Source organism: Saccopteryx bilineata, chromosome 6 (assembly GCF_036850765.1).
Source record: "Saccopteryx bilineata isolate mSacBil1 chromosome 6, mSacBil1_pri_phased_curated, whole genome shotgun sequence".
Taxonomy (NCBI): domain Eukaryota; kingdom Metazoa; phylum Chordata; class Mammalia; order Chiroptera; family Emballonuridae; genus Saccopteryx; species Saccopteryx bilineata.
In genome coordinates this window covers 143,154,491-143,180,058 of record NC_089495.1, presented here as the reverse complement: position 1 = coordinate 143,180,058, position 25,568 = coordinate 143,154,491, and the positions used below count along the sequence as shown (strand labels likewise).

Sequence of the window (25,568 nt, the reverse complement as noted above, 5' to 3'; positions counted from 1 at the left end):
TGGACCCCGGTCGGGTGCATGCGGGAGTCTATCTGACTGTCTTTCCCCATTTCCAGCTTCAGAAAAATACAAAAGAAAAAAAAAAAAAAAAAAGATTGTTCATAGAACAGAGAAAAGGCTTTGAAGCAGAGTTCAGCTCCACAGCGCCTCCTGAGCGTGGCACTGTTGCAAGAATGTAAGTTTTGGAGAAAGACGAGTTCAATTCCAAGCTCTCACTACCAATGTGACCTTGGGCAAGCCAGTTTGTTTTCTCATACAAAATGGGGCTGATACACCTACGCTGTAGGGACACAAGAAGACTACAGATAACAGGAAAGGCATCTGGTACATAATTGTCACTAATACACAGTAACCACCAGCGTTCCTATGACTAATGAACAACCTACTAGATTAGAGTTCTAGACCAGCGTCTTGGTTGTTTTATCTAGAGATAATCTGGGATTCATGTGCCTTTGCAATTCGAGGACCACATGAGTATCCCTTGAGAGCCACATCTATTGGCAGCCATAATTAAAACTCTAGCTAACTGAAAAGGGAGGGTCCGGTGGCAAAAACTTGAGCAACTGGAAATGTCACAGAAAGAACAGTTAAATAATTTTACTTCAAAGCCAGTGGTCACTAAGTAGACTGGATTATTTCTGATTAGATTTTCTCATGTTATCATTTCTCAAATGAACAGTAAGGGGTACTTAGTTGGATTACTTACACCTTCCCAAATAAGAAGTGATTTTTATTTTAGGTCTGCATTTATAAAAAAAAAGCAGCTTTAATTATTATTACAAAAATATATATCCCTATTATAAATTAACAATACTCAAATAGTCCCAAGCCCCCAAAATAACCAATTCGGAAATTCTGTATTTCTTTTGTATTGTAAAGACATAAAACAAATCTGCAATACTATCAATTAATACAATATGCACTAAAAGTTTATATAGTAAACATAAATATAGATGACATGGAAAAGCATAAAAATCTTTTTTTAAAAAAAAAAAGGCTCTCTTGATTCTAAATCTCCCCAGGAAAATGCACAGATCAAAAACTAATCAAGATTTTAAGTCGTTTATCAAAAAAAAATTTTTTTTAAAATAAAGTCATATATGGGCCCTGGCCGGGTGCCTCAGAGGTAGAGCATCTGCCCGGCATGTAGATGTTCGGGTTTGGTTGCCAGTCAGGGCACACAGAAGCGTCCATCTGCTTTACCCCTCGTCTTCTCGCTTCTCCTCTCTCTCTTCTCCTCCTGCAGCCATGGCTATATTGGAGCAAGTTGGCCTGGGCACTGAGGATGGCTCCATGGCCTCCGCCCCAGGCACTAAGAGCTTGGTTGATGAGCAATGGAGCAACACCCCAGATGAGCACAGCATTGCCCCTGAGTGGGCTTTGCTGGGTGGATCCTGGTAGGTGTGGGAGGGGACATGCAGGAGTCTGTCTCTCTACCTCCCCTCCTCTCACTGAATTTAAAAATAAAAATCATATATGCAAGAATTGTCCTCATTAGAGTTTGGCTGATTCTCTCCCCTAAAAAGCAAAGTGCTTGAACAAAGAGAGTGATGGTCTTCAATGTACCGCACAATGCAAGTTGAAGCTGCTTGTGAAACTTTTATTGCGAGCAGCAACCACTGACTGCTTCTTAGAGCAGGTTCGACTTCTTGATCCTCTCTGGTCACCTTCTCTGCATGTTTGCTATGAAACTGTTTTCTTTAAATATAACATTTTTAATACTTATGGAAAAAATAGGAATACTCATGTTCTTAACCTTAAAACCTGGAACTGTTCTACGTACCTTGGCTCCAAAATTTTCAAGAAGGGTTGGGGAAAAAAAGATTAGCTACTACTGAGTAGATTTTCCCTTGTTTCCTATTATGAGATGGAACTACAACAATCAGAAATCCCATCTCGTGACTAAGAACTTGAAATTCCTAATGTCCTTCTAGGCGGAAAAAAAAATAACATCTGAAGTCAGCTGAATAGATTAAGAACATTTAAAAAAGTAGGCCGAACACGATGCATTGATTACTATGTAAATTTACCACGTTGAAGCATGTATAAGGCTTACTGCAGCTTCCTAAAAATGTGGCTATACAAAGGGATGATGACAAAGGAAGAGATAACATACCCACAGTTAGGTTCAACAAGCTACCTTAAATACCTGCTCGGAATAAAGGAGGGTATCCTACAGCAAGTAAAACAACTATTTTTCAAAACGCATGCTGGGCTAGCGCACGTGAGAAGGAATCCGCTTTCCCTCCTCGCTTCAATACTGTTGAACAATAATGCTGATATGACAGTTTAACGACAAGTAATAAGGCATCCGCCTAGGACGTTTGTTTTTTGGAAGGGCCTGAAAAACACCTGGACGGAGGCGGGAGAGTCCTTGTCCGCGCTGAGCCCTGCCCCCGCCCCGCGCGGGTCGACCCGGCCAAGCCCGCAGCGGGCGCGGACAGAGAAGGCTCCGAGCTCCGCTGGCGTGTCCGACGGGCCGGGGTCGCAGACCCACGGGCCACGCGGCGTCTCAGCAGCCGGGGTCCGCCCGCAGCGCAGCCCGGTACAGGCGGCCAGGCGGGAGAGGGCAGACGGAGGCCGGGAAGACCAGAGCCCGCAGAGGCGGCGCTCACCACCACCCGGGTCGCGCAGACCCAGTCTCCCGGGGCCGCCACTGGTACCCCCGCAGCGCGAGGACCCAGGCGCCGCCGCGGACAGCTCTCTGCTGCACCGCGGAACACCTGTCCGCCCCCACCCCGAAGGCTTCCCGCCGGCTGCCCAACCGAGGCGCCCGCACCGGCCCCGGCGCCGCAGACGCACCGGAGAAGGCCGCCATCTTCGCCCGTCCTCCGCGGCTCGGCGTGCTACCCCACCCTCCGTCCTTCCCTCCGTCCCTCCCTCCGCTCTGCCACGCTGCTCCCGGGCAGCGCGCTTCCGGCCTCGGGCCTGCAGCTTTGCAGTTCCGGGCAGGGACCCAGCCCCGGGAAAACAGTTCCGAGGGGGGGGGAAATGACCAGCCCCGGACAACAGAGCATGGACCCAGTTCCGGGGACCTGGTCAGGAGCGGACAGCGTTAGACATAATAATCACCATTTGTTTGGAGCGTGCTTTGTGGCTTCAGGACCACATTTCCATATAGAAGGGACCAGATGATGTCACGGTGGATGGGTGCTCCCTGAGACCCCCAACCTCTCAAATATCAGCAGGGCTTTGTAGTGAGTGTCCTGGACTGAAGTTACCAAACTCACTGCCCAGATCTTATAAAGTACTCCTACCACACTTCTGTGGGTTTACATAGAGACACCAAGTCCAGATGAATTTTGAAGGGTTTTATTAAAAAAGGAGATTTATTAAATATGCCAGCCGCATATGACTAACACAGGGCATTACAGACCCAAATCGTGTGCGCCCAATACATTTCAGAGGCTGGTTATATATACCCTTGATCACATACAGGCCACGGGGAGCATGACATCATGGCACAATTACTAACAAGCTTACAAAGTTTGTTTAGGGGATCGACAAAAACATTAAAACTTTCAAGGTAATAAAATCAAAGACATTTATGAATCTTTTAGTGTCTATCTCCCCTCTGCCTAGAGCAGGGGTCGGGAACCTATGACTCGTAAGCCAAATGTGACTTTTTTGATGGCTGCATCTGGCTCACAAATCTTTAATTTAAAAAATGTTAAAAATATAAAACATTCTTATGTATTACAATCCATTCATTTCCTACTACTCATGTTCATGGTTGCGGATGGTCGAAGCCAATCACAGCTGTCCTCCAGGACAACCAAATTTTTATTGGGTAATGCCTAACGTACATGGGCCATTGTATGGCTGTCACGGAATTACATTTTAAAGTATGTGGCGTTCATGGCTCTCTCAGCCAAAAAGGTTCCTGACCCCTGGCCTAGAGGAATGTTACTCTAAGGATTCCAGGAAGGGAGAAAGAGAATCAATGTAGGGTGGTATGTAAATTCTGTCTCTTATTGTAAGAGAAAAGAAGTTCCTCAGACAACCTTTATTCTGTCGTTAAAACTAAATGACCTATTGTCCTTGTAAGTCCGGAAGCTTCTACATTCTTCTTCATCTCCTCCCCTAGGAAAGGATGGGACAGAAAGCCTGACCTTTCTTCCTAAAATATCAATATTAATTTTGCAGCTTTTAGGTACCTTACTGATAGATACATGAAATTCCAACTACCCTTTTGTTGTTCCATCTGGCTGCCTGACCTCACCCTTACTTACTGGACAATCGCCCCTGAGGCAGAAACGTTCCAGAAAGCTGATCAACTGCCCCAAGAAGGAGCATTCCAGAAAGCTGAAATTCTAAAACCATAAAAGGGAACATACCAGAACTTTTGACTCAGTACCCCCTCAAGCTCTCCCAAATGCTATAAAATTCGCCTCTAATCAGTAACCGGTGCCCTTCTCCCAGGAGAAGTGCCCGGCAGGGTTCCTTTCTTCCTTTCAATAAAAGCCTGTTACTCTTGTCTTTTCAGACTCTCATGGATTCCAACATTTGGTGCTGAAACCCAGGGCAGGGTACTAACTGCCTGGACCCTCTTTGCCGTCCAAACTTACAACCAGAGAAGCAATGGGCAGCGGCAGCTCATCCTGGTCTTACTCCCTGATTCTGTTTGGATGTGTAATTGTAGGTTGATTGACCAGCAGTCTAACCCTGTCCTGAACCCCTGCCAGATCAGAAAGGTAAGGAGTTTCTCCCTTCCCTCTCCCCGTTGGCTTTAATTTGACCCATAAGTCCCTAATCCATCGTTGGACGGCTTTCTCTGGTCAGCCTCACATTTTGAGGGGTTTGCCATTTTTCTGTCCCAGGGACAGCACATTCCAAAAGTCTAAGCGCTTAGCCAAATCCCCCCACATTCTCTTTGAGCTCCTTCTTAGATGGTGATGACCCCTAAGCAGGTAAGCAGGACGACTCCACATTCCCAGGAGAGCTTTCTCCTTTGAGATTGTGATTGGAGGCGGGGACAGCCTCTCTAGATCACTAATCTCCACAATGTGCTCTTTGGAGTCAAAGCTGTCTGACCAAACCCCATTGGGCTATCTTCTAAAAAAATCTTACTAAATTAGGTCTCTCTGACCTCAAGCCAAAGAAACTCATTTTCCTTTGCAACACAGCCTGGTCTTATCAATATAGGCTAGACCAGTGTTTTTCAACCAGTGTGCCATGAGACATGGTCAGTGTGAGTATAAATACATTTAGAAACTATATTATTAACTATATGTATAATATGTACTGTGTTAGAGTGTCATTTTGTGTCATTTTGGTAGGTGGTGTGCCCCAGGATTTTGTAAATGTAAACAATGTGCCACGGCTCAAAAAAGGTTGAAAATCACTGGCTAGACAATGACTCCCATTGGCCTGAAAACAGGACCTTTGATTACAACATCCTGAGAGATCTAGAAAATTATTGCCACCAGACTGGAAAAGCTTCAGAAATTCCGCATGTGCAGGCTTCCTTCTACCTTCACTCCTGTCCTTAATTTCTGTGCCGCTTGTTCTACACGCAGGCCATTTTTGGCCAAAGAAACCTCACCTAAAACCTTCACTCCTAATCTTTCCTTCTCCGTGGACTCCCAACTCTCTTCCCCTCCTGCCTGACCCCTGGGGGCACACCTCTCTCGGGACCCCTCTCTGGTCCCTCTGCAAATCTTTTCCACTCAAGTCTCTCCCCTCTAGAAAGCCCCTACCCTTCATAGAATCCTGTTTCTCATTCACTTGCAAATACCAGTCTCCCTCTTTCTCCTCCCCTGCTGGCCAGGGGCCCCTCCCTTCTCCACTGTGTTCTTAAACCCGTCCTCCCGCCTTACAGATGGGCGGCTCTGTCCCTTTTTCTTCTTTGACCCATTCCCCGACCCCACCGGCTTCGGCTGTCTCTTTTTCTTTTTTGACCCATCCTTCCCCCTCCTCAGAGACTGTGCCTTCCACTACCCCTCATCTTCTCCCCTCTCCTCAGAGCTCTGAATCTTTTTGACTCCTCTGACCATGTGGCACCACCACCAGCACTTTAATCTCCTCCTCCTCCTGCAGATTCTGACCCTCCTTCTTTCCATCCAGCTGCTCACGCTGTCCATCCATCTGCTTCCTCTCTTACTCCCCTCTATGCTGACAACTCCCTGCCATCTCGAAAAACTTAAAAAAGCAGAGTCGTCTATTGAATTGTGTGAGTAAACTGTTTTGTCTCTTTGTTTTTCAGAAAATATCTCTAGTACAATTTGAATTGAAACAAGTAAAGCACGCTCATTTAAATTCCTTAATTCATAATCTGTATGTGAAATCTTTGTTTAATGTGCAACTGTATCTGTTTCTAAGGATTTAAACCAATAATTACCCACCTCTTAAACCGGGCTTACTCATCCCCACCAACTTTCCCTGCAATACCCCCATCCTTCCTGTTCAAAAACCTTCAGGGGCTTATCACCTTGTACAAGCCTTACATCTAATCAATGAGGCAGTAATTCCCCTCCATCCAGTAATTCCTAATCTCTACAGGTTACTGTCACACATTCCCTCAAACACCACTCACTTCATGGTCCTAGACCTCAAGAATGCCTTCTTTACCATTCCTCTACACCCTGACTCTTACTTTCTGTTTGCCTTTACACAGACATTAATGCAGCCCAGCAATTTATGTGATGAAATGGGCACCTACTAATCTGGAGACGATTCTGGAATCCCCTGCATGGTCCCAGAAACCCAGCTACATAGGTAGGTGAGAAGACAACTACCATTAGGTGGCGCACATCTACAGCTGAGCCAGGTAAAGTTTGCACCCGTCTTTAAACTCCCAACTGAGACTTTCCCCTCCCACAACGTATTTTTATAACCTCACAATAACCCCACATTTTATGCAACTGGAACTTTTGGACACCACTAATTATGTTATGTTGAAATTTTGCTTTTGTTATCCATGCACCCAGGAAAATGCACCCTGTATTTGCAAGTAAGCTAGGCAGTACTCACTGCAGAACATGTGGTTTTGCTGCTACTAAGTCAGGCCTCAGAAACACGGCCTTCAGATACTGAGGACAAGGAGAGAGGATAGGCCCTGTGAAGGACTCTGGACTGACCATCCAAAAGCCACACAGAGTTCCCTTTCCCCTTGCCTTTCTCTAATACATCGTCTGTGGAGGGGAAAGAATGATCACTTTTCCAGACTCCCTTGTAGAGAGAGAGATAAAGCTGTGAGAACCAGTTTTGCCTAGCCCTAGAAAGATGTAATGGTAAGTCCCAGGTAGGGAATCTTTAAAAGAGAGAGACCTGAATGACACGTACTCTTCCTCTTGGAACATGACCATGATGCCTGGAAAGGCAGCAATGAGTTACAACCATGACAGCTTCACACCAAGGCTATTGAGGGAAAAACAGGAGATTGCATCCTTGAAGATGATGGACTAAGTTACCGGCCCAGGTCTGTCTACCTCTAGACCTCTTGTGTTTGAGAACGCCTCAGGTAGTTGGGCAACTGTTAATTATCTCTTGCTTGCAGTGCAACACATTCCTAAGAGGTACATAAAAGAAAGGAAACGAGACATTCATCTGTATGGGTTTTGTATAATGAATTATTCAGAAAAATGTCTTCCAATGTTCTGGAATAGATTGATAAGCAACCTACAAAGAAGGGAGACATTTGGCCTGGGTCATAAAGGCACCGACAAAACAATCCTTTCATATTCGGTCATTTACTCAAAACCAAAAATGAAGATGAAATTTGTCATATACAGTGGAGAGCGTAACCCTGAACCCAGCAGAGGGAACGTCAATCCAACCAGGGTGTTGACTTTGTCCTTTCATTGATACTCAATCCCTTGCCCCAGGCTCCAGTTCTCTTCTGGGATCGGAAAATGCAAGCTGCCTCAGTTTCTAAAGATCCAGCCACCAGGAAGAAGGAATCAGCAAGAGAAAGAGAAGTCATTTTGATATAAAATTAGTTGATTAGAAAATACAGTATCTCCATTACATTAACCCCCGAGTCTTTCTTCACAATACCTGATACAATCCCACCCATCATTCCACACAAGTAACTACAATTTCTTTCCCCTCAAGTGCTGCCCAGGAAGTTTGTCCTCAGCTCTGCATGTTAGTAGAAGAGAGGGCTTGCTCTGGCTCTTGAGCCAGCGAGGAGTGGACGAGACGTGGCGAACCTTCCGTCAGTCAACCCTCTCTTCCTTGCTACAGCTCTCCGTGGGTGAGGTTCCTGATTCCACCTGTTTTAGGATGACACCAACCAGACCCTGCGTGTCCAGCCTCCTTCCTACTTCCGTTTTATACCATGGGGTCATTTTACCCTATAGCATCTCCAAATATGTAGAATTCCTTGCATACATCAGATTGCCTCTTACCATGGTTTATTTTCTCATGCTGTTCCCTCTCCCTAAAACATCCCCCCCCTTTTTAGTTTCACTTATCAATTGCTGCATAATAACTACCCCAAAACTTAGTGTCTTAATACAACAACCGATTTATGTGCTCATGATTCCATGAGTCAGGATCCTGGGCAGGGTTTAGCTGTCTGGTTCGTCTGCTCCATTCAGCATTCATTACCTGGGGCCATTCACTCGGCTGCACTCAGCTGGTGTCTGGGCTGGACTGGAAGGTCTGAGACTTTAGTCTGCTGTGTGATGCCACAGAGCTCCCATACGGGTTCTCACTCCCTCCTCATGGCCTGCTGGGACCTTCTCATAGCAGCATTATTTCCAGGGAAGACAGACATCCTACATGGTTGCTGGATTCCAAGAGGTTGTGTTCCAAAAATAGAAAGCAGAAGCACATATCTCTTAAGCCAACCATGGAAGTAACACAGTGTCACTTCTGCCAAATTCTTTCGGTCAACACCAGTCATATGATCAGCCCAGACTCACGAGGAAGGTAAACAGACTCTACTTCTTGATTCAATGAAGAGTAGAGTTTTCAGGCATCTGTAATGTACCACCTATCTTCCTGACAGACTCCTCATTCATATTCAGCTCAGCTAGCACCTTGCAGCAAATCCGTACTAATGCCAGTCCCCAAACTGCTGGTTTGCCCCATAATTACTTCTCTTTTTCCTTAAATTTCTGACTTTTAGCTGGACATATGGCTGCCCAGAATAAAGATTTCACATCCCAGCCTCCCCTGATAGCTCAATGTGGACACATGCCTGTGTTCTGGCCAGTGGCATATAAGCAGAAGTGTTCTTAGGGAAGATGGTACATCCTTCTTGCTTTTCCTCCTTCCTGTTGACTGGAGTGGGGTGTGATGGCTGGGGTTTCAGCAGCCATGTTGTACCATGAGCAGAGAGCCACAGACTGAGGATAGCGGAACAATGAAAGGAAAGCAGCCTGAATCCCTGATACCAAGGAGCACCACATTAGCCAGACCTGTGACTTGAGGTTTCTTACATGAGAGAGAAGTAGACATATGTCCTCTTTGTCAAGCTCCTGGCTGGAACGGCAGGCATCTGCAGGCTGGTGAGGGAGGCTCAGCCCGTAAAGGTGGCTTGCTCTTGTGACTGTGCAGCAGTTAGCAGGAGGCCTCGGTTTTCTACATGGTTCTCCACACGGACCTTTTTCTGAGCTGCCTGCATGTTCTCAAGATACGGCTGCTGGCGTCCCCATCCCACGCCCTTGCCAGCATAACAAGTGATGTTGAGAATGAAACAGAATGAATGATATCCTTTATGACCTAGCCATCAAAGTCACCCACTGTCACTTCTGCAATATATTATTGGTCACAGATGCCTGTTCAGTGTGGAAATGCACAAAGGTACGAGTACCAGTAGACAGGGATCCTTTGGTGGCCATCTTGACCTGGCTCCCACAGCTCCCTCTTCCCTAATGGACTCAGTGTTTGTTCAGGTAGCAGGGGAGAATCCCTCCATTCCAAGGAAAAGGAGGTCTGTACAGCAGCCTCTGAGGTAAGTCATGTTCCTTCCAGACCAGCTATTATTAAATCTGTTGGCTCAGCTTACTTGCCCCATTTTTCACAATTTACCTGATTCCAAGAGCAGTTTGGAGATAGCTCACATTCACACATCCTCTGTTGCTCCCCTCTGAATTTCCTCCAGCTTCTCTGCTGAGCAACAATCATTGGGTTTTATGCTTTTGTCAAAATAAGCTGTCAGAAACTGGTCCACAACTATTAAAATGCAACATCATTTTCACTGCCCCGGCATTCACCTTATGGAGCTTGGACCAGAGGGGGCCCTGCAAACAGGCATAAATCCAGAGATCTATAATTCTTCACCCCCTGAAGAAGTGGCCATAAAGTTCATCAAGCCAGATATATGGGGAGAGTGAGACAAAGGACAACCCAATGGGTTTCCGAGGGGCTGTAAAACAGAAGGCGAGATCTCACTAACTGTGTCGGTCTCATTAATAAGCAAGCTAGGTGGGGACATGATTTATGGTTGGATGCTGACTGGCCAGTGGGCACGAATATCACTTTCTGTCCCAAGCCCACCATCTTGAATACTCATCAGCCCCTGTGATGGATGCTGGTGGCTCTTGGGGAAATGGTGTTGCTTCTGGAGTCTGAACAGTAGCGTGTGGCCTGGAGGTGGTGGGAGTTTAAGAACAGACTGAACGCCAGATGAATGTCCTGAATCCAGCTGCCCCAGGTCTGCCAGGGCCCCTGAGTTCCGTTACCTGCAGAAGAGAGTCGTGCATCAGCACACAGGGCCAGGCTTGCTTTCTCAGCACCCCCCTCACCCCCAGCCCAGTGTCCTTGCTTCACTGTGCCTCCTTCCTGTCTGTTCAAACAGATCACAGCCTTTCTTGTTAATGAAGCCTGTGATTTTTATTTAAAATAGACAGAAACAAGATGACATGCTCTGTTTTAAAAAGGGGGAGAGGAGATAGAAAGGATGGTCAAGAAGTCTTTAAAATACCTGGAGAAAGTCATTCTGAACATGGAAATTCATACCGCCTGGGCGTAGGTGCCTGTGATGTTACAATGATGAGACCGGGAAACATGAAGGCTGCTTCCGGTGTAGCTCTGAGTTGTGATGTCCCAGTCACGATGGCTACATAGCAAAGCACCCCAGAATGGAGTGGTATAAAACAATGGTCCCCAACCTTTTTTGGGCCACGGACCAGTTTAATGTCAGAAAATATTTTCACGGACCGGCCTTTAGGGTAGGATGGATAAATGCACAAAATAAAATTATGCGACTGGCATAAAAACTGTGGTATTTTTAAATATAATTGTAGAACTTACGATATTTATTGGGCTAAGTTAAAGGAGGAATGAGCATGTCTTCATTATTCAGGCTGTATTTAAATTTGTTATTCTGACAACGTTTTATGTCTGACATCAATAAGATAATAGATAGGTTCAGGCTTGCTACCAATCATGAACCTACGACAATAAAAATAAACATGAATCCACTGTGTACTCATATGCAACTTTATTAGAAGCATCCTCTTAACATCACACCAACAACATAACATGAGTAACATCCTCTCTGCCTCCACTTTCCAGTTGCTATGGTAACGTTTAAACATGCCTTAAAAATAAGATAAAACGCAAAAACAAATATAAAGTGCATGAAAAATACAACTCGCCATTGTTATGAATATTGTAAGTTAAGGGTTATTTATTATAATGTTTATATAGAATGAGAGTAGCCTATCTCTCAACAACCATAACACTAAATCAGTGGGAGCCCTGAGCTTGTTTCTCTGCAACTAGATGGTCCCATCAAGGGGTAATGGGAGACAGTGACACCCAAAGTGTGTTGCTTATGTCCAGTCTATTCCGTAATTTTGTTTTGGTTGCTGTCACTGCAGAAAATCCCGCTTCACACAAATAGGATGTTGGAAATGGCAACAGGGTTTTTAGTGCTTTTGTGATGATCTTGGGGTATTCTGCATGACTTTAATCCAGAACACCGGCAGAGTTGTAGTCTCGAACATATTTTTAAGGCCGCCGTCATTTGCGATCTCCAGTAGTTGATCCTCTTCTTGCATAGACACACTGGATTCACCTGGTTTGTTGACAAATGGATCGTGGATCCATTCCTTGGCAATTCATGGGTCTTTTGTGGTTGGGAAGTAGCATTCAAACTCTTTTAAAAGCAAATACGGGTGATCATGCACCAGCTGGGACAATGAAGGCTTGGGCTCAGTCTCTTCCAAAATTTCCGCGAATGTTTGAAACATGTCGAATATATCCCTGTTCACGCGTCATCCTCACAAATCCAGTTTGGCTTTAAATGCAGCTACTTTATCTGCCAACTTGAAGACTGTTGTCATTTTCCCCTGAAGTGACCAATTGAGTTCATTGAGGAGGTTAAATATATTGCACAAGTAAGAGAGTTTTGTGACCCATTCCTCATCACTGAAATGTGCTGCTAGCGGTGACTTTTTTTCTGAGAGAAATCTCTGCAGTGGCTCTCGTAATTCAAACACTCTGTCCAGGGACCTCCCTCGGGATAACCATCTTATTTCTGTGTATAAGAGAAGGTGTCTGTGCTCTGCGTTCATTTCCTCACAAAGCTGCTTGAACAGGCGCGAGTGAAGGGCTGTGCTTTGATGTGGTTAATAACTTTAACGACATCATTCAATACGCTGTTAAGTTCCGGTGGTATATTTTGGCTAGCCAGCATTTCCCTGTGAATGACACAATGCGTAGACTTGCATTCAGGTGCAACCTCCTTAATCCGAGTAGTTAAACCAGACATCCTTCCGGTCTTGGCAGCAGCTCCATCTGTGCATATGCTGACACAAAAAGACCATTTCAGTTTTCCTGATATATAGTCATCCAGCGATTTAAATAGTTCTGCGGCTGTGGTTTTGGTTGGCAACGATAGTGCACATAACATATCCTCATGCACATCCTCTTGATAAAGATAACGCACGTAAACAAGTAGCATTGCCTTGTTGTCAATATCTGTAGATTCATCAACCTGGAGAGAGTACCACGGTGATTTATTAATCCTTTCCAACAACTGTGATTCAATGTCCTCTGCTGTTTCCTCAACGCGCCGTGTGACGGTGGTAGCCGAAAGAGGCATCTGTGCTATCTTTTTAACCGCAGCCTCTCCTAGAAGTTCACGACAAATGTCTTTGGTGGCTGGAAGGATCAATTCTTCACCAATGGTGAATGGCTTTTTAGCCTTAGCAATACGATTAGCCACCAAGTATGATGCTCTCAGTGCACTCGCATTTATTGATGTAGTAGCCACCAGTAATTGTTTCTGTCCTTCTTGTTCATGCTTTTTTCTTTCGAAATACTCAGAAGGCTTGTTTTTTAAAGTAGGGTGCTTGGTCTCCAAGTGGCGAAGCAGTTTTGAAGGCTTCATTGCCTCATTACTTAGCCGGTCGCCACATAATGTGCAGAGCAACCTTGGTGCGTGAGAATCACTAGTTGCGATAAATCCATACTTCAAGTAGGACTCCTGGTATTGTCTGTGAAATGAAGCCTTCTTTTTCTTCGAGGTCGTAGGTTCTTCTTCTGTCTCCTCACTGGCCCTTTTCCACTTCGCAAAAAAACTTTTGATGGAATTTTGTTTTTCGCTCATTTTGCTAGTTTATGGGTTTAATTTTAGCGGCAACATATCACGTGACTAAGACAAGCGTCAAGAGTTAGTCTTAGGCCTGACCTGTGGTGGCGCAGTGGATAAAGCATTGACCTGGAATGCTGAGGTTGCTGGTTCAAAACCCTGGGCTTGCCTGGTCAAGGCACATATGGGAGTTGAAGCTTCCTGCTCCTCCCCCCCTTCTCTCTCTCTCTCTCTCTCTCTTTCTCTCTCTCTCTCTCCCCCCCTCTAAAAAAATGAATAAATAAATAAAAATAAAAATAAAAATAAAAGAGTTAGTCTTAGATGTAACAGAGGGAATCTGGTCATTTTTTAAAAATAAAACATTGTTCAGACTTAAATATAAATAAAACGGAAATAATGTAAGTTATTTATTCTTTCTCTGCAGATCAGTACCAAATGGCCTATGGACCGGTACCAGTCCGTGGCCCAGGGGTTGGGGACCACTGGCATAAAACATCCATTTCTTTTTTTTCTTTTTCAGGCTTCTATTAATCATGAAATTAGCTTGTTCTCTCAAAATATGAATTTAAGGCAATACAAATACATATATACATATAAAAATCAAACTATTAAAATTAGCCTTCACATTAAATTTTACTGTATCTGTAGCATTTAAATAGGTAATACTAAGCTTTTGCGTATCAACATTACAGAGAATTTAAAGACCATAGCTCCAATTTCCACAGAAACAATAGATCACTACTTCCAAAAAAAAAAAATTCAAATTTTTTCCAATTTTACATGAGTAATTTTTTAAATTTTTTAATTTATGATTTTAATTTGTGTTTACATAGATTCCAATGTCCCACCGAATATATCTCCCCCCACCTTCTTATTCCCCTTTGGCCCCCCTTATGCCCCTTCCCCCAATGCCTTCCCCCCTTCCCTCCAGGATTTGCTGTCCTGTTCTCCATAATGCTGTGTTTAAACATCCATTTCTTATGCTCAGAGATTCCGTGGGAGGGGAGCCTGCACACGGCACAGCGGGAGTGGCTCACGCTGATTCCTCAAAACGTAGCGCCTCAACTGAAAGATTTGAGGGCTCAGGTTTGGAATCATCTTCTCTTGCATGACGGCTGCTACTCATGTCCCCGAGACCCTAGCTGGGACCACTGGTTAGCGGGAGGCCTCTCCATGTGGCCTGGGCTTCCTCACAACATGGTAGTTGTAGTCCACTGTCAGAGATAAAAGCGGACTGTTAAAGTGGTAAGGAAAAACTTTAAAGCAGTAATATAACTACTTCGAGAAGGAAGGAGGTTCAGCCTGAGCTGAAGTAAACTTTGATTTGTACAGAGGCAATTTTTAAAAGGAAATGGTATTTTAAAGGGAATATAGCAGAACAGGCAGTGGGATGGGCAGGGGGCTCGAGCAGAGTCAGGAAGTGACAGTCACAGGCACTGGTCTGGTCAAGGTCAGCACAGAGCAGGGCACAGTGTCAGGTAGCTGGCAAGTACCCCAGTTAGGTTTCCACCCCCCACAGAGACCTAGACACAGGCCCTGTCCTGCCTGAGGATGTCATTTGAAAGCAGTGGCTTTCAGGTCCTCAAGAAAGACACTCCTGAGTTGTCAGAGAGCTGCACATACCTCAAAGGACAGAAGAAGGAGTCTCAGTGTGAGCTCATGTTGGTGAAAGCTCTAAGGAGGAGCTCCAGGGGCCTATGTCAGGTGTTGGGTAGAACTGACAGTAGATTCTTTGGGGAGCCTTGAACTTTCTCAGGCAGGCACTTTTAGGGTGTGTGTTAGGGCCATCCTAATTGGCTAGGGCTGTTAGAAACTATATCAGCATTTAAGTCTTTTGATGTAGGACATAGGGAGAAGACAAAATCATTTGTGCTGAGAATCTCTAGTTTCTAATAGGCCGAGATTGAGACCTAGCCAAGAAGAGGGCTTGGACAAAAGAATCTTGGCCAGAATTATGCCTTACTGTAGGTCCCTCATGCCCCATACTTAGATTAGGAAGCCAAGGCACAGACAGATTAAATTATTTGTGCAAGGCAGTGGAAAGAGTCAGTAACAGAGCAACAAAACCAGGTATCCCTTCTTGCCTCTCCAAGAGTCTACGCCAGAAACAGAAGGATCTGGAAGATTGCACAAGTCAAGATCAATGGAGGGAGAAGAAATAACATTCTATAAGTGTGTACTTATTGCAAAACTATTGAGTTTTCAATGTAAATTCTAGAGCAATTTCTAGCATTTCCCTTTAATGTGCTATTTTATCACTCAGTTACTTATGTTTGGGGAAGATTTTTGTCTCTCCCTAAATCCCTTTAATTTTACTTTAGTTAATTCCCTCAGGATTTAATCCAGTTGCCAAGCCTCCTTTTTAATCCTGAATCTATGTCTGTGTCAGATTAAAACGGTATTTAAATAATGATTTCAACTTTAACATGTTTAAGAGTTTAATATTGGGTATACGTTTTTATCTAAAGAGAAACCAAAATGCTTAAAGACCTCAACAGGGAACAGTTTCCTGTGTAAAATTTCACCAAGGAGCTAAAATTGAGAGACATTTAATAATTCCACCTCAAATAGTGTTTAATCATAATCCTTGGTGTTTAATTTAGCTTTTCCAGAGAGTGTCTGATCCTAACGTTTTGATAGCCTCTACATTTTTAGTAGTACTTTGCCCTATCAAAACACGTTATTAATTCCTCATCAGCTTCATTGAATCCTGGTTCTCTTGGTTAATGTTTCCACTGTCATTTTTTTTTTTTTAATTTTTCTGAAGTGAGAAACCGGAAGGCAGAGAGACAGACTCCCGCATGTGCCTGACCAGGATCCACCCGGCATGCCCACAAGGGGCTATGCTCTGCCCATCTGGGGCGTCGCACTGTTGCAACCAGAGCCATTCTAGAACCTGAGGCAGAAGCCATGGAGTTGTCCTCAGTGCTGGGTGCCAACTTTGCTCCAATGGAGCCTTGGCTGAGGGAAGGAAAGAGAGAGATAGAAAGAAAGGAAAGGAGGAAGGGTAGAGAAGCCAATGGGCAATTCTCCTGTGTGCCCTGGCCATAAATTGAACCTGGTACTTCCACATGTGGGGCCAATGTTCTACCACTGAGCCAGTCAGCCAGGGCCTCCACTGTCATTTTTTTTTTTTTTTGTATTTTTCTGAAGTTGGGAACGGGGAGGCAGTCAGACAGACTCCCACATGCACCCGACCAGGATCCACCCAAAATGCCCACCAGAGGCTGATGCTCTGCCCATCTGGGGCGTCGCTCTGTTGCAACCAGAGCCATTCTAGCGCCTGAGGCAAAGGCCAAGGAGCCATCCTCAGCGCCCGGGCCAACTTTGCTCCAATGGAGCCTTGGCTGCGGGAGGGGAAGAGAGAGACAGAGAGGAAGGAGAGGGGGAGGGGTGGAGAAGCAGATGGGTGCTTCTCCTGTGTGCCCTGGCTGGGAATCGAGCCCGGGACTCTTGCACGTCAGGCCGATGCTCTACCACTGAGCCAACCAGCCAGGGCCCCTCCACTGTCATTTTTTACTCAAGGATAAAATGAAGAACTAGGCCATAATTTCATTATGACAGTTGAAAAAAAAATTGGAGCTCATGAGGAATCTGCTTATGGAGAGAAAATTTCCTTAAGCCTATATACTGTTTTGCTGGAGGAAATAACTGACTTTTAAAAGCCACAACCTCCCTTTTTTAAGTCAAAAGTGTTGATCTGTAACAGCATCAACACAACCATGAATAATTCATGCAGCCAATAAAATGTAGTGTTCAGAGCCCACCTTCAAACTGGGTTTGTAGAGATTAAAATCCCATTGTCCCTGTCCACAAAGAACTAAAGTATTTTGGTTTTGCAGTTGCCTTTTGAAGTTTTGGGCTATTGGTGTTATTTGAGACTTCCTAGACATCCCAGATTGTTGACATAAATGGTACTCATCACTGAAACATGAAACACTGATTTCACTGGTGTTGCTCCCAGTTGGTGACAGAAAATCTTCTGTTGTTTGAAAACCCCCTACAAACATTTCTGGGGCGACCCAGAGGCATCTTCTACATGTTGGCAAACGCGTTCAGTCCTCTGGATGCTGCCCGTTGGCTCCCTTTGGAGCGCCCGGGGATCTGCAGGCTGTGGTCTGCGCACCTGTGAGCTGCAGGCTGTTTGTGGCAGGGCTCGGAGAATGCCTTCCCCCTTCGTGTTTCCTCTCCGAGGTTCACAGGGTTTCACTTCAGGCAATTTGCCCGGCAAGACACCCTGAACGACTCCCACGAACACCAGGGGTACTTGCGAAAATGTAAAAACAAAACCACAACTTCAATAAGAAATGGATGAGTTTGTCAGAAAGTCAAGACCGGAGAATCCACAAAGAAGCAAGCAGCTAAAGAAATTGTCAGCCGCTTTGGGGGCGGGGCTTTGATTTCAGGGCTGACTGTGGAGGGTGGGGGGTTGGGTTCAAAGCAAGGACCTGTTAAGGGAGGGGAGTTGGATCACTGGTCACCTTACATAAAGGTAAAACCCAAGAAGAGCTACACAATTAAAATAAAATCTCGTAAAACTGAATCAGACAGCAACCAAAGTTGTCTGCTCAGCCCTGAGTCCGAGTGGACTGTACAAGTCCCCCGTGAGGATTTGGGACACAGCCTGATCCTTTTGCAAGTTTGGATCCTTTTTGCATAGGTGAGTGTTTGGGTGTTATGTTAGCGTAGTGATTATTGGACCATCTTATCCCAATAGTCAAATCTTCTCTTTATAAAATTTTCTCTCCATAAGCAGATGTTTACTTATTTATTCCGTCCTTCTCTGCCTCAAACTGATAGTTTCCTTATTCCAGTCTATGGTTTGGACAATATCTGTTGTATTTCTTTCTTTTTCTTCCACTCTTTCTTTCTTTTTCTTCCACTCTTTCTTTTTCCTTCCTTCCTTCCTTCTTCCCTTCCCTTCCCTTCCTCTTTCTTTCTTTCTTTCTTTCTTTCTTTCTTTCTTTCTTTCTTTCTTTCTTTCTTTCTTTCTTTCTTTCTTCTTTCCAGAGACACAGAGTCAGAGAGAGGGATAGATAGGGACAGACAGACAGGAACGGAGAGAGATGAGAAGCATCAATCATCAGTTTTTCGTTGCGACACCTTAGTTGTTCATTGATTGCTTTCTCATATGTGCCTTGACTGCGGGCCTTCAGCAGACCAAGTAACCCCTTGCTCGAGCCAGCGACCTTGGGTCCAAGCTGGTGACCTTTTGCTCAAACCAGATGAGCCCGTGCTCAAGCTGGCGACCTTGGGGTCTCGAACCTGGGTCCTCCGCATCCCAGTCCGACGCTCAATCCACTGCGCCACCTCCTGGTCAGGCTGTTGTATTTCTTTATTTTTAAGAAAATATATAATCAACAGCATATTATTCTGAAGTTATTTAATACCTTAGTCCTGTTGCCAAATCAGAAAGGGCATTATCACACTCTTTACTGGACTCCTTTCTCCCATATCCCTTGTTTGTGTGGTCTGAGATCATAGATTTACTCTTTTCCCTAGTCTTTTATAATTAAAGTTTTGCAAACATATTGCAAACTGGCAAGAATTTTACAGTGGGCATTCAAGTAGCCACTGCCAAAATTCTGTCATTAATATTTTCTCACACTTGCTTTATTACGTGTCTTTCCATTTCGTCACCCTTAATCTGTCCATTAATCCATCTTACATTTTGATGCTTTAAAGTATATTAAAGCTCATCTAGTTTGTTTTTAAATCAGATAAAGCAAAAGAGCTATTCTTACATATAAATCAATAATCAATGAATTTACTAGTGTATTTTATTTTTTTACTGATTCATCCATTCCCCTCTCTCACTTGCAGCCCATTTTTGCATTTGTCACTGGCGTCTGTGATAAGGCCAGTGTGGTGTTCCATATGATTTATGACCATCCTCTCCATTTGCCTAGAATGGTCCTGTGTCATGCCTATTTCCCTAGCAAATTATTATATTCATCCATTCTCATTTTCAGGAGTGTGCAGTTTAGACAATTAACTATCTGGTTAATGTGAATAAGACCCACTAGCTCGTGGACTTCAGCCACTCAACCTGTCTTAAATCTCCCCATTCCTTTGACTCAGCTGAACTTGGATTTGAACTTCGATCACTCCTCTGGCTTTTCTTTTCCAGCCCCAGCGTCCGGTATTCTGCATTTGCGGCCCTTCCCTTGGCATACTGATTCTTACCATCTGCTTCCCTTCTCTTGGTCACTTCACTTTCTTCCCCTCCAGGAAACTCTTCTGGAGTTTAAATAGTGGTGGAGGAGGCCTGTCAGCTCAGAGCACCTCTGAGAGTAGAAGTTCCCTTCCAGGACTTGCTCCCTGTTAAATGTGGTTCCAGCTGGTGTAGTTTCAGCCTGTGTGTTTTGTTTCTGAAGAATACAAGCACCCAGGAGTCAGCCAGATGAGGCCTCAGGTTTCCTGTTCCATTGTACATACTATGGTAAATGGGGTAAGAGCGAGGATGAATAAAGCAATTAACGTAGTGTGACAGCAGTAGAGAAAAACCAATTCTTGGGGATGTATTTGTGACTGTCCCCTTCTGCACTAAGAAGGAAGCATCCTTCGTGGGTTTGGCCGGCCACCTCCGGGTGGTGGTTGTACTGATGAGTGATGAGAGAATAGATAAGCAGAAGGCCATCCGATTTCTATCCGAGAAAGGATGAGACAGGGAAGGGGAGCAAATTCCAAGGAAACTTGGTTTGACAGTGCTGAGTCTGTCCCACTCCAGGGGCAACCCCTCATACTTCCCCAGTGAATGGCGTTCCTACCTGCTCACATTCTAAGGCATACCATGTGAGAAGGCTCTCTTGAGGCTGTGTACCTCGACAGCCTGGAGGGTGGCTAGAGGTGTCTGGTGTTTGCAACTGAGGATTTGACAAAAAGCTGCTGCTGCAAGAAGTGTGTCAGAGAGGGTTTCTTTTTCTTTTGGGGGTGTTTTTTATTTATATATTCAACAAATAATATACATTTTGTCCTGTGCTAGGTTCCAGGTACTGTTATACTTTGGGGATATTGTTATGGGGCCCTATGTTATTCTTCATCTAACTGTCCATCATATCCTTTAATAAACTGTAAATGTTTCCCTGGGTTCTGAGAGTCACTCCAGCAAATTAATCAAACCCATGCAGGACGTCATTGAAATGTCCGACCTACAGTCGGTTGGTCAGAGAAGCACAGGTGATAACCTTGGATTGCATCTGGCATCTGAAGTGTGTGTGTGTGTCTGTGGGGGGTGGGCTGCAGGTGCAGTGGGAGATCTTGTGGGACTGAGCTCTGGACTTGTGGGTTCTGCTGCTGTCTATGGACAGACAGTGTCAGAACTGAGTTGGACTTAGACATCTTTCTTTTGCCCAAGAATTGCTTGTTGGTCTGGGGAAAAAACCTCCACACGTTTGGTGACCAGAAGAGTCAGAGAGAAGTGTTTTGTATGAGTAGTAAAGAAGACTCACAGGGTAGAAGCACATATTAGGGGAGAACAGGGTTTTCCCCTACACAGGCAGAAAGCTGAGCTTTGCCCACTGCATTATCTAAATGTGTAATAGTAAAGCTCTCTGTCTGGCAGAGCCTATATGTTAGTGATTGAGGACAGACAATAACAAATGTAATAAAACAATTTTTTAAATTTATTTATTTTTTAATTTATTCATTTTAGAGAGGAGAGGGAGAGAGAGAGAGAGAGAGAGAGAGAGAGAGAGAGAGAGAGGAGAGACAGAGAGAGAGAAGAGGGGAGGAGCTGGAAGCATCAACTCCCATATGTGCCTTGACCAGGCAAGCCAGAGTTTCGAACTGGCGACCTCAGCATTTCCAGGTCGACGCTTTATCCCACTGCGCCACCACAGGTCAGGCAATAAAACAATTTTATGGAAAAAAAAATACAGGAGGTAAGGGGGATCTGGAGAGCTGGATGGAGTTGAGGGAAGGTGGCCACAAATTTAAAATGCAGTCAGGGTAGGCTTCAGAGAGAAGGTGACATATAAGCATAAACTTGGAGATGTGGGGCAGACCAGATAAATATCTGGGAGAAAGCCTTCCAAGCTGGGGGAACAACCCACGTAAGGTCCCTGAAGTGGTTGTGTGTCTGGTGTGTTCAGAAACAGCAAGGCCAGTGTGGCTGCAGGTGGCGGGGGAGGTGGGAAGCAAGAGAGGAGGCGGGAGAGGACCGGTGGTCAGGCAGGGGATGGAAGGCTTGCTGACAGGTCACTTAAGTCTGAGAGAAAAGGGAGACCTGGGCTCCCAGCAGAGGCTTTTCATTCCATCACTGCCTAATGCATTTTAATGGATATTATGCAATATAATCCCTGCAAGAAATCTTTGGTATTTGTTTCTTTTGAATGTGACACAGTGCTAATTCTTTGTACGTTGTGGATTCATTTGGGCTACAGTAGGCTCTGCTTACAGTATGAGGCTTTCTAACAGTAGAGGCAGTTGTGGAATGAATGAGTGAGCAAAGGAATGAACAAGTGAGGCTGGCATTTTAGCCCCCTCTGTGTAGGTCCTCAACCTTTTATCTTTGGTAGCCCCACACCCTTTCTCAACTTGGGTTCTACTTGGCCGCCTGCTCCTTCAATTACATATTTCTGTCTTCGTTTTTATTTCCTCATTTCCTCCTACTTGAAATGCTCTGCTATATCGTCTCCATTGGATTCAAATTCTGCCTATTGTTGAAGACCCAGGACAAGGTCCACTTACTCCAGGAAGCCCCTCCAGAAATGCTGGCCTTCACTGCCTTTTCTGAGCTTCTGTAGCATCAGTCCTCTGATACCTTTCTGTCTTAATCTGTTGCATAACGTTTTAGTGTTTATTTAAAAAGCCCGTTTGCACTTGTTCTATGTGTTAGGCAACGAAGTCATATGTTGGCATCTCAGGGAGATTCTTTCTCCATCATTTTTATTTTATATAAACTGGTCGGATAGGAGAGGTTCAGACTTGGCTGATCTCACGCAGATTAATAAACAAGGAGCATGGTGGGACCCAGCTGTACTACAGACAAGCAATGTCATTGTCCCTCCTACTCCTGAAAAGCTAATCTATTTCCTCTCTACTCCAGTTAACTCCACCCCCTTCCCCACGAATTTAAAGCGGGCGCAGACCGGGAAGCTTGTCCTTCACGGGACGCCATAGTGACAGTTCCTCTGCTGCTCAGTCCGGGGTGAGCATGGCGGCCTCCGAGTCTGCACTAGCTGTGATTCCAGGAATTGCGGAGGGCGAGGAGACGATTCTCTATGACTTGTTGGTCAACACCGAGTGGCCCCCGGAGACAGAAGTACAGGTGAACCGGCCTCCCTAGCCCTGCGGCCAGTTGGGCGCAGACGCTGCCGGCGCAGAGCCACGTAGGAAGAGCCACGTAGGGGAGTGGTGTCGGGTGGGCGGGGGCGCCGGGCTCGGGGCGTGTCCGGTTGCCCTAGCAACGGCGGGGTCTGGGTTCCCCCTCAGCCGGCTCCGAATTCGGTTATCGTGGGGCGGAACCTCGGGCTCTGGTTCTGTGTCGCCGGTGGGACTCGGTGGGGCGCGACAGCGTGGAGCTGCAGGGTCCTCCCAGGGCGGAACCTCGTGGTCACTGCCCGCAGGCCCGCGGGGCTGGTCCGCAGCTGCAGTGGGTGGGAGGGTGTTCCCCACCTGAGGCCATCTCCGCTTCTGGCGGCTGTCTCGGAGCGTGGCATGGAACCTTTGCTCCTGCTGGGAGCTGAATCACGCCAGTTCTTGTGTATTTCTATAAACACGCATTTCATATGTGTGTGCGTGTGTCCGACCGTGCCCCTGGCACTGTGCCAGGTGCTGGGCACGCGGAGGTGAATAACTTCCTTGGTGCTTAAGGTGACCAACTTTTTTACAATGAAAAGGACAAAAATAAATTGAAGAAAACAGTATCATAAATAAAAGAAACATTTTATTTATTGCAACACTATAATGTGATAAATGCATAATAAAACTTTTGTAATATTTCATATTGTCATTATGCTTACATGCCTATTAATTTTTAATAATGTAAAAAAAAAGTACTCATTTAGATACAAATACGTCACATCACACGCAATGGATCCACTCTGCATCCACTGAATACAGACATTTACAGATTAGTCTTTCTATATCAAAAAGGAGGACATATACGTAGGAGGACACTTTTTGAGGGAGGACAGAACTTACAAAGAAGGGCTGTCTTCCCTCAAGGAGGACGATGGGTCACCTTAGTGGGGCTTGCACTCTGAAGGGAAGATAGTCCAGTAAGCATTTCTCATCAAGTAACCAGTGCTGTAGTAGGGGTGTGAGTAAAGGGACTCAGAAGGGTAAGGCGCTGTTGACCTGGGTTGGATTCTCTTCCAAGGAAGGGGTCCCAGGTCCTGAAATGAACCTTGGAGTTATCAGTTGTTCCCCAGAGAAGACCTCCCAGGCACAGGGTGAAGAGTGGGAACCAGGCGTCCACCTTTATCCAGCACATATTGCTTGACTGCTTAACCTGTGCCAGTCACTGGTTTGGACTCAGAGGATTGCAGCAAGATCGGAAGAGACTTTTTATTGATGATCACGGAGTCTGGCGCATATACATTTTCTTTTACAAAATCTTTCAAAAGTGTTCCTATATCGGACAGACTTCTTATTCTCGAAAATGAAGCCTGTCGGTTTTCTTCAGCCTTCTTCCCACTGCAGTTTCTGCTGGTTTTGAATAATGTATTTTGTAGGCTGCAGAGATCTGTATGTATTATTGTCTTTCAGGTATTTATTTAGTTTCTGTGTGTCTTTAGTAGGGTGAATATTTTGTAGGTTATGCAGCCAGGAAGCAGTTTCTGCCTCTATGGTTGAAGAAGGATAAGTTTGCACTCCTTAGCACTTGCTGGTTAATTACGGTAATATAGTATGATATTTCAGAATGCTTCAAGTTACAAAATGATAAAAATAAATAGGCATAGCATCAGCTTACATTGAAACCTAATGGCTCATTTTTTTTTCTATTGATTTAAACTGTCAAACTACAGGCTTTGGAGGCAGCTACATCTGATTTATTATCATTATTTTCTTCCATTGGATTCACCTTTCTATCCCTCTCCAGGACCAAATTGTGCCTTGCATGAAGTGGATGATCAAGTCGTGTTTGTTGAGTGAAATAATGTTTTTGTGCTTTTCAGCCATATCTGTCTGCATATACTCTATGTACATTGTTCCTTTTTTAACAGCATATTAGTACTAACTGAGTATTTATAGTGCCTAAAATTGCTTCATCCACACAACATTTTGTCTATATTTAACTACACGTTTAATGTAGCAATTATATATCACTGTGTGCCTTAGAAGCATTTTCTCTGTGGATGTACAACATTCAATAAATCTACCTGCAGACTTGAGTATATTAATCTATATGATCTATTTTCTTGTGAGCAAAACTTACTTTAGGCCTCTGTAACCCCCCCACCCCCTAACTGAACTGAATGGCTGGGACCAGTGTGATCTTTGTCCTTTACTTCTCTTGTCTTTGGACTGGTGTTTCTATTTGAAACAGCTTCCAGCCTGAATCCTCCCTTGCCCTCTGGAAGATTCATCCTCACACGTACCTGTAACTGTCATATTCACTTGTACTGCCGCTGCCCCCAGACCTGCTTCTGCTTGTTTCTGTTTATAAGTAGTTTTAAAATACTGGTAATTTGTACCCAGTGCTCTTAGTATTCACAAAAAAATAGAACTTTACATATTGTATAAGGATTACTAGAAAATTCTCAAATGTAAGTTTTATATTTTTCCCCAATTGCAGCCCAGAGGCAGCCGAAAACATGGTGCATCCTTTATCGTCACAAAAGCAATTAGGGGTACGTGTAGCTTCTTTACTTTTCTATATATATATATAAGTATATTGTTAACAGGTCATTTCTCGTCATTTCATTCATAACTGTGCTGTTTTAGAAAGTTTAGGAATTTTATTTTTTTAAAGATTTTATTTATTGGTTTTTAGAGAAGGGAGAGAGAGAGAGAGGGAGAGGAAGAGGCAGAGAGAAAGGGGGCGTAACCAAGGAGTGGGAAGTATCAACTCATAGTAGTTGCTTGTTGTATGTGCTTTGACCAGGCAAGCCTGAGATTTCAAACCAGT

At 44.7% G+C, this 25,568-nt stretch overlaps 2 protein-coding genes across 2 annotated transcripts in view; one reads left to right on the top strand and one right to left on the bottom strand.

Annotated features, from left to right (window-relative positions):
- Positions 1–2,896, bottom strand: part of DDX1 (DEAD-box helicase 1) — a 41,660-nt gene extending 38,764 nt beyond the window's left edge. The window contains exon 1 of the mRNA XM_066235759.1: positions 2,803–2,896. Within this exon, the coding sequence (XP_066091856.1) occupies positions 2,803–2,818 (16 nt within the window). The 5' untranslated portion in view covers positions 2,819–2,896. The remainder of the gene's footprint in view (positions 1–2,802) is intronic.
- A 19,689-nt stretch (positions 2,897–22,585) lies between these two features.
- Positions 22,586–25,568, top strand: part of NBAS (NBAS subunit of NRZ tethering complex) — a 352,849-nt gene continuing 349,866 nt past the window's right edge. The window contains 2 exon segments of the mRNA XM_066234551.1: positions 22,586–22,763; positions 25,236–25,290. Of these exon segments, the coding sequence (XP_066090648.1) occupies positions 22,650–22,763; positions 25,236–25,290 (169 nt within the window). The 5' untranslated portion in view covers positions 22,586–22,649.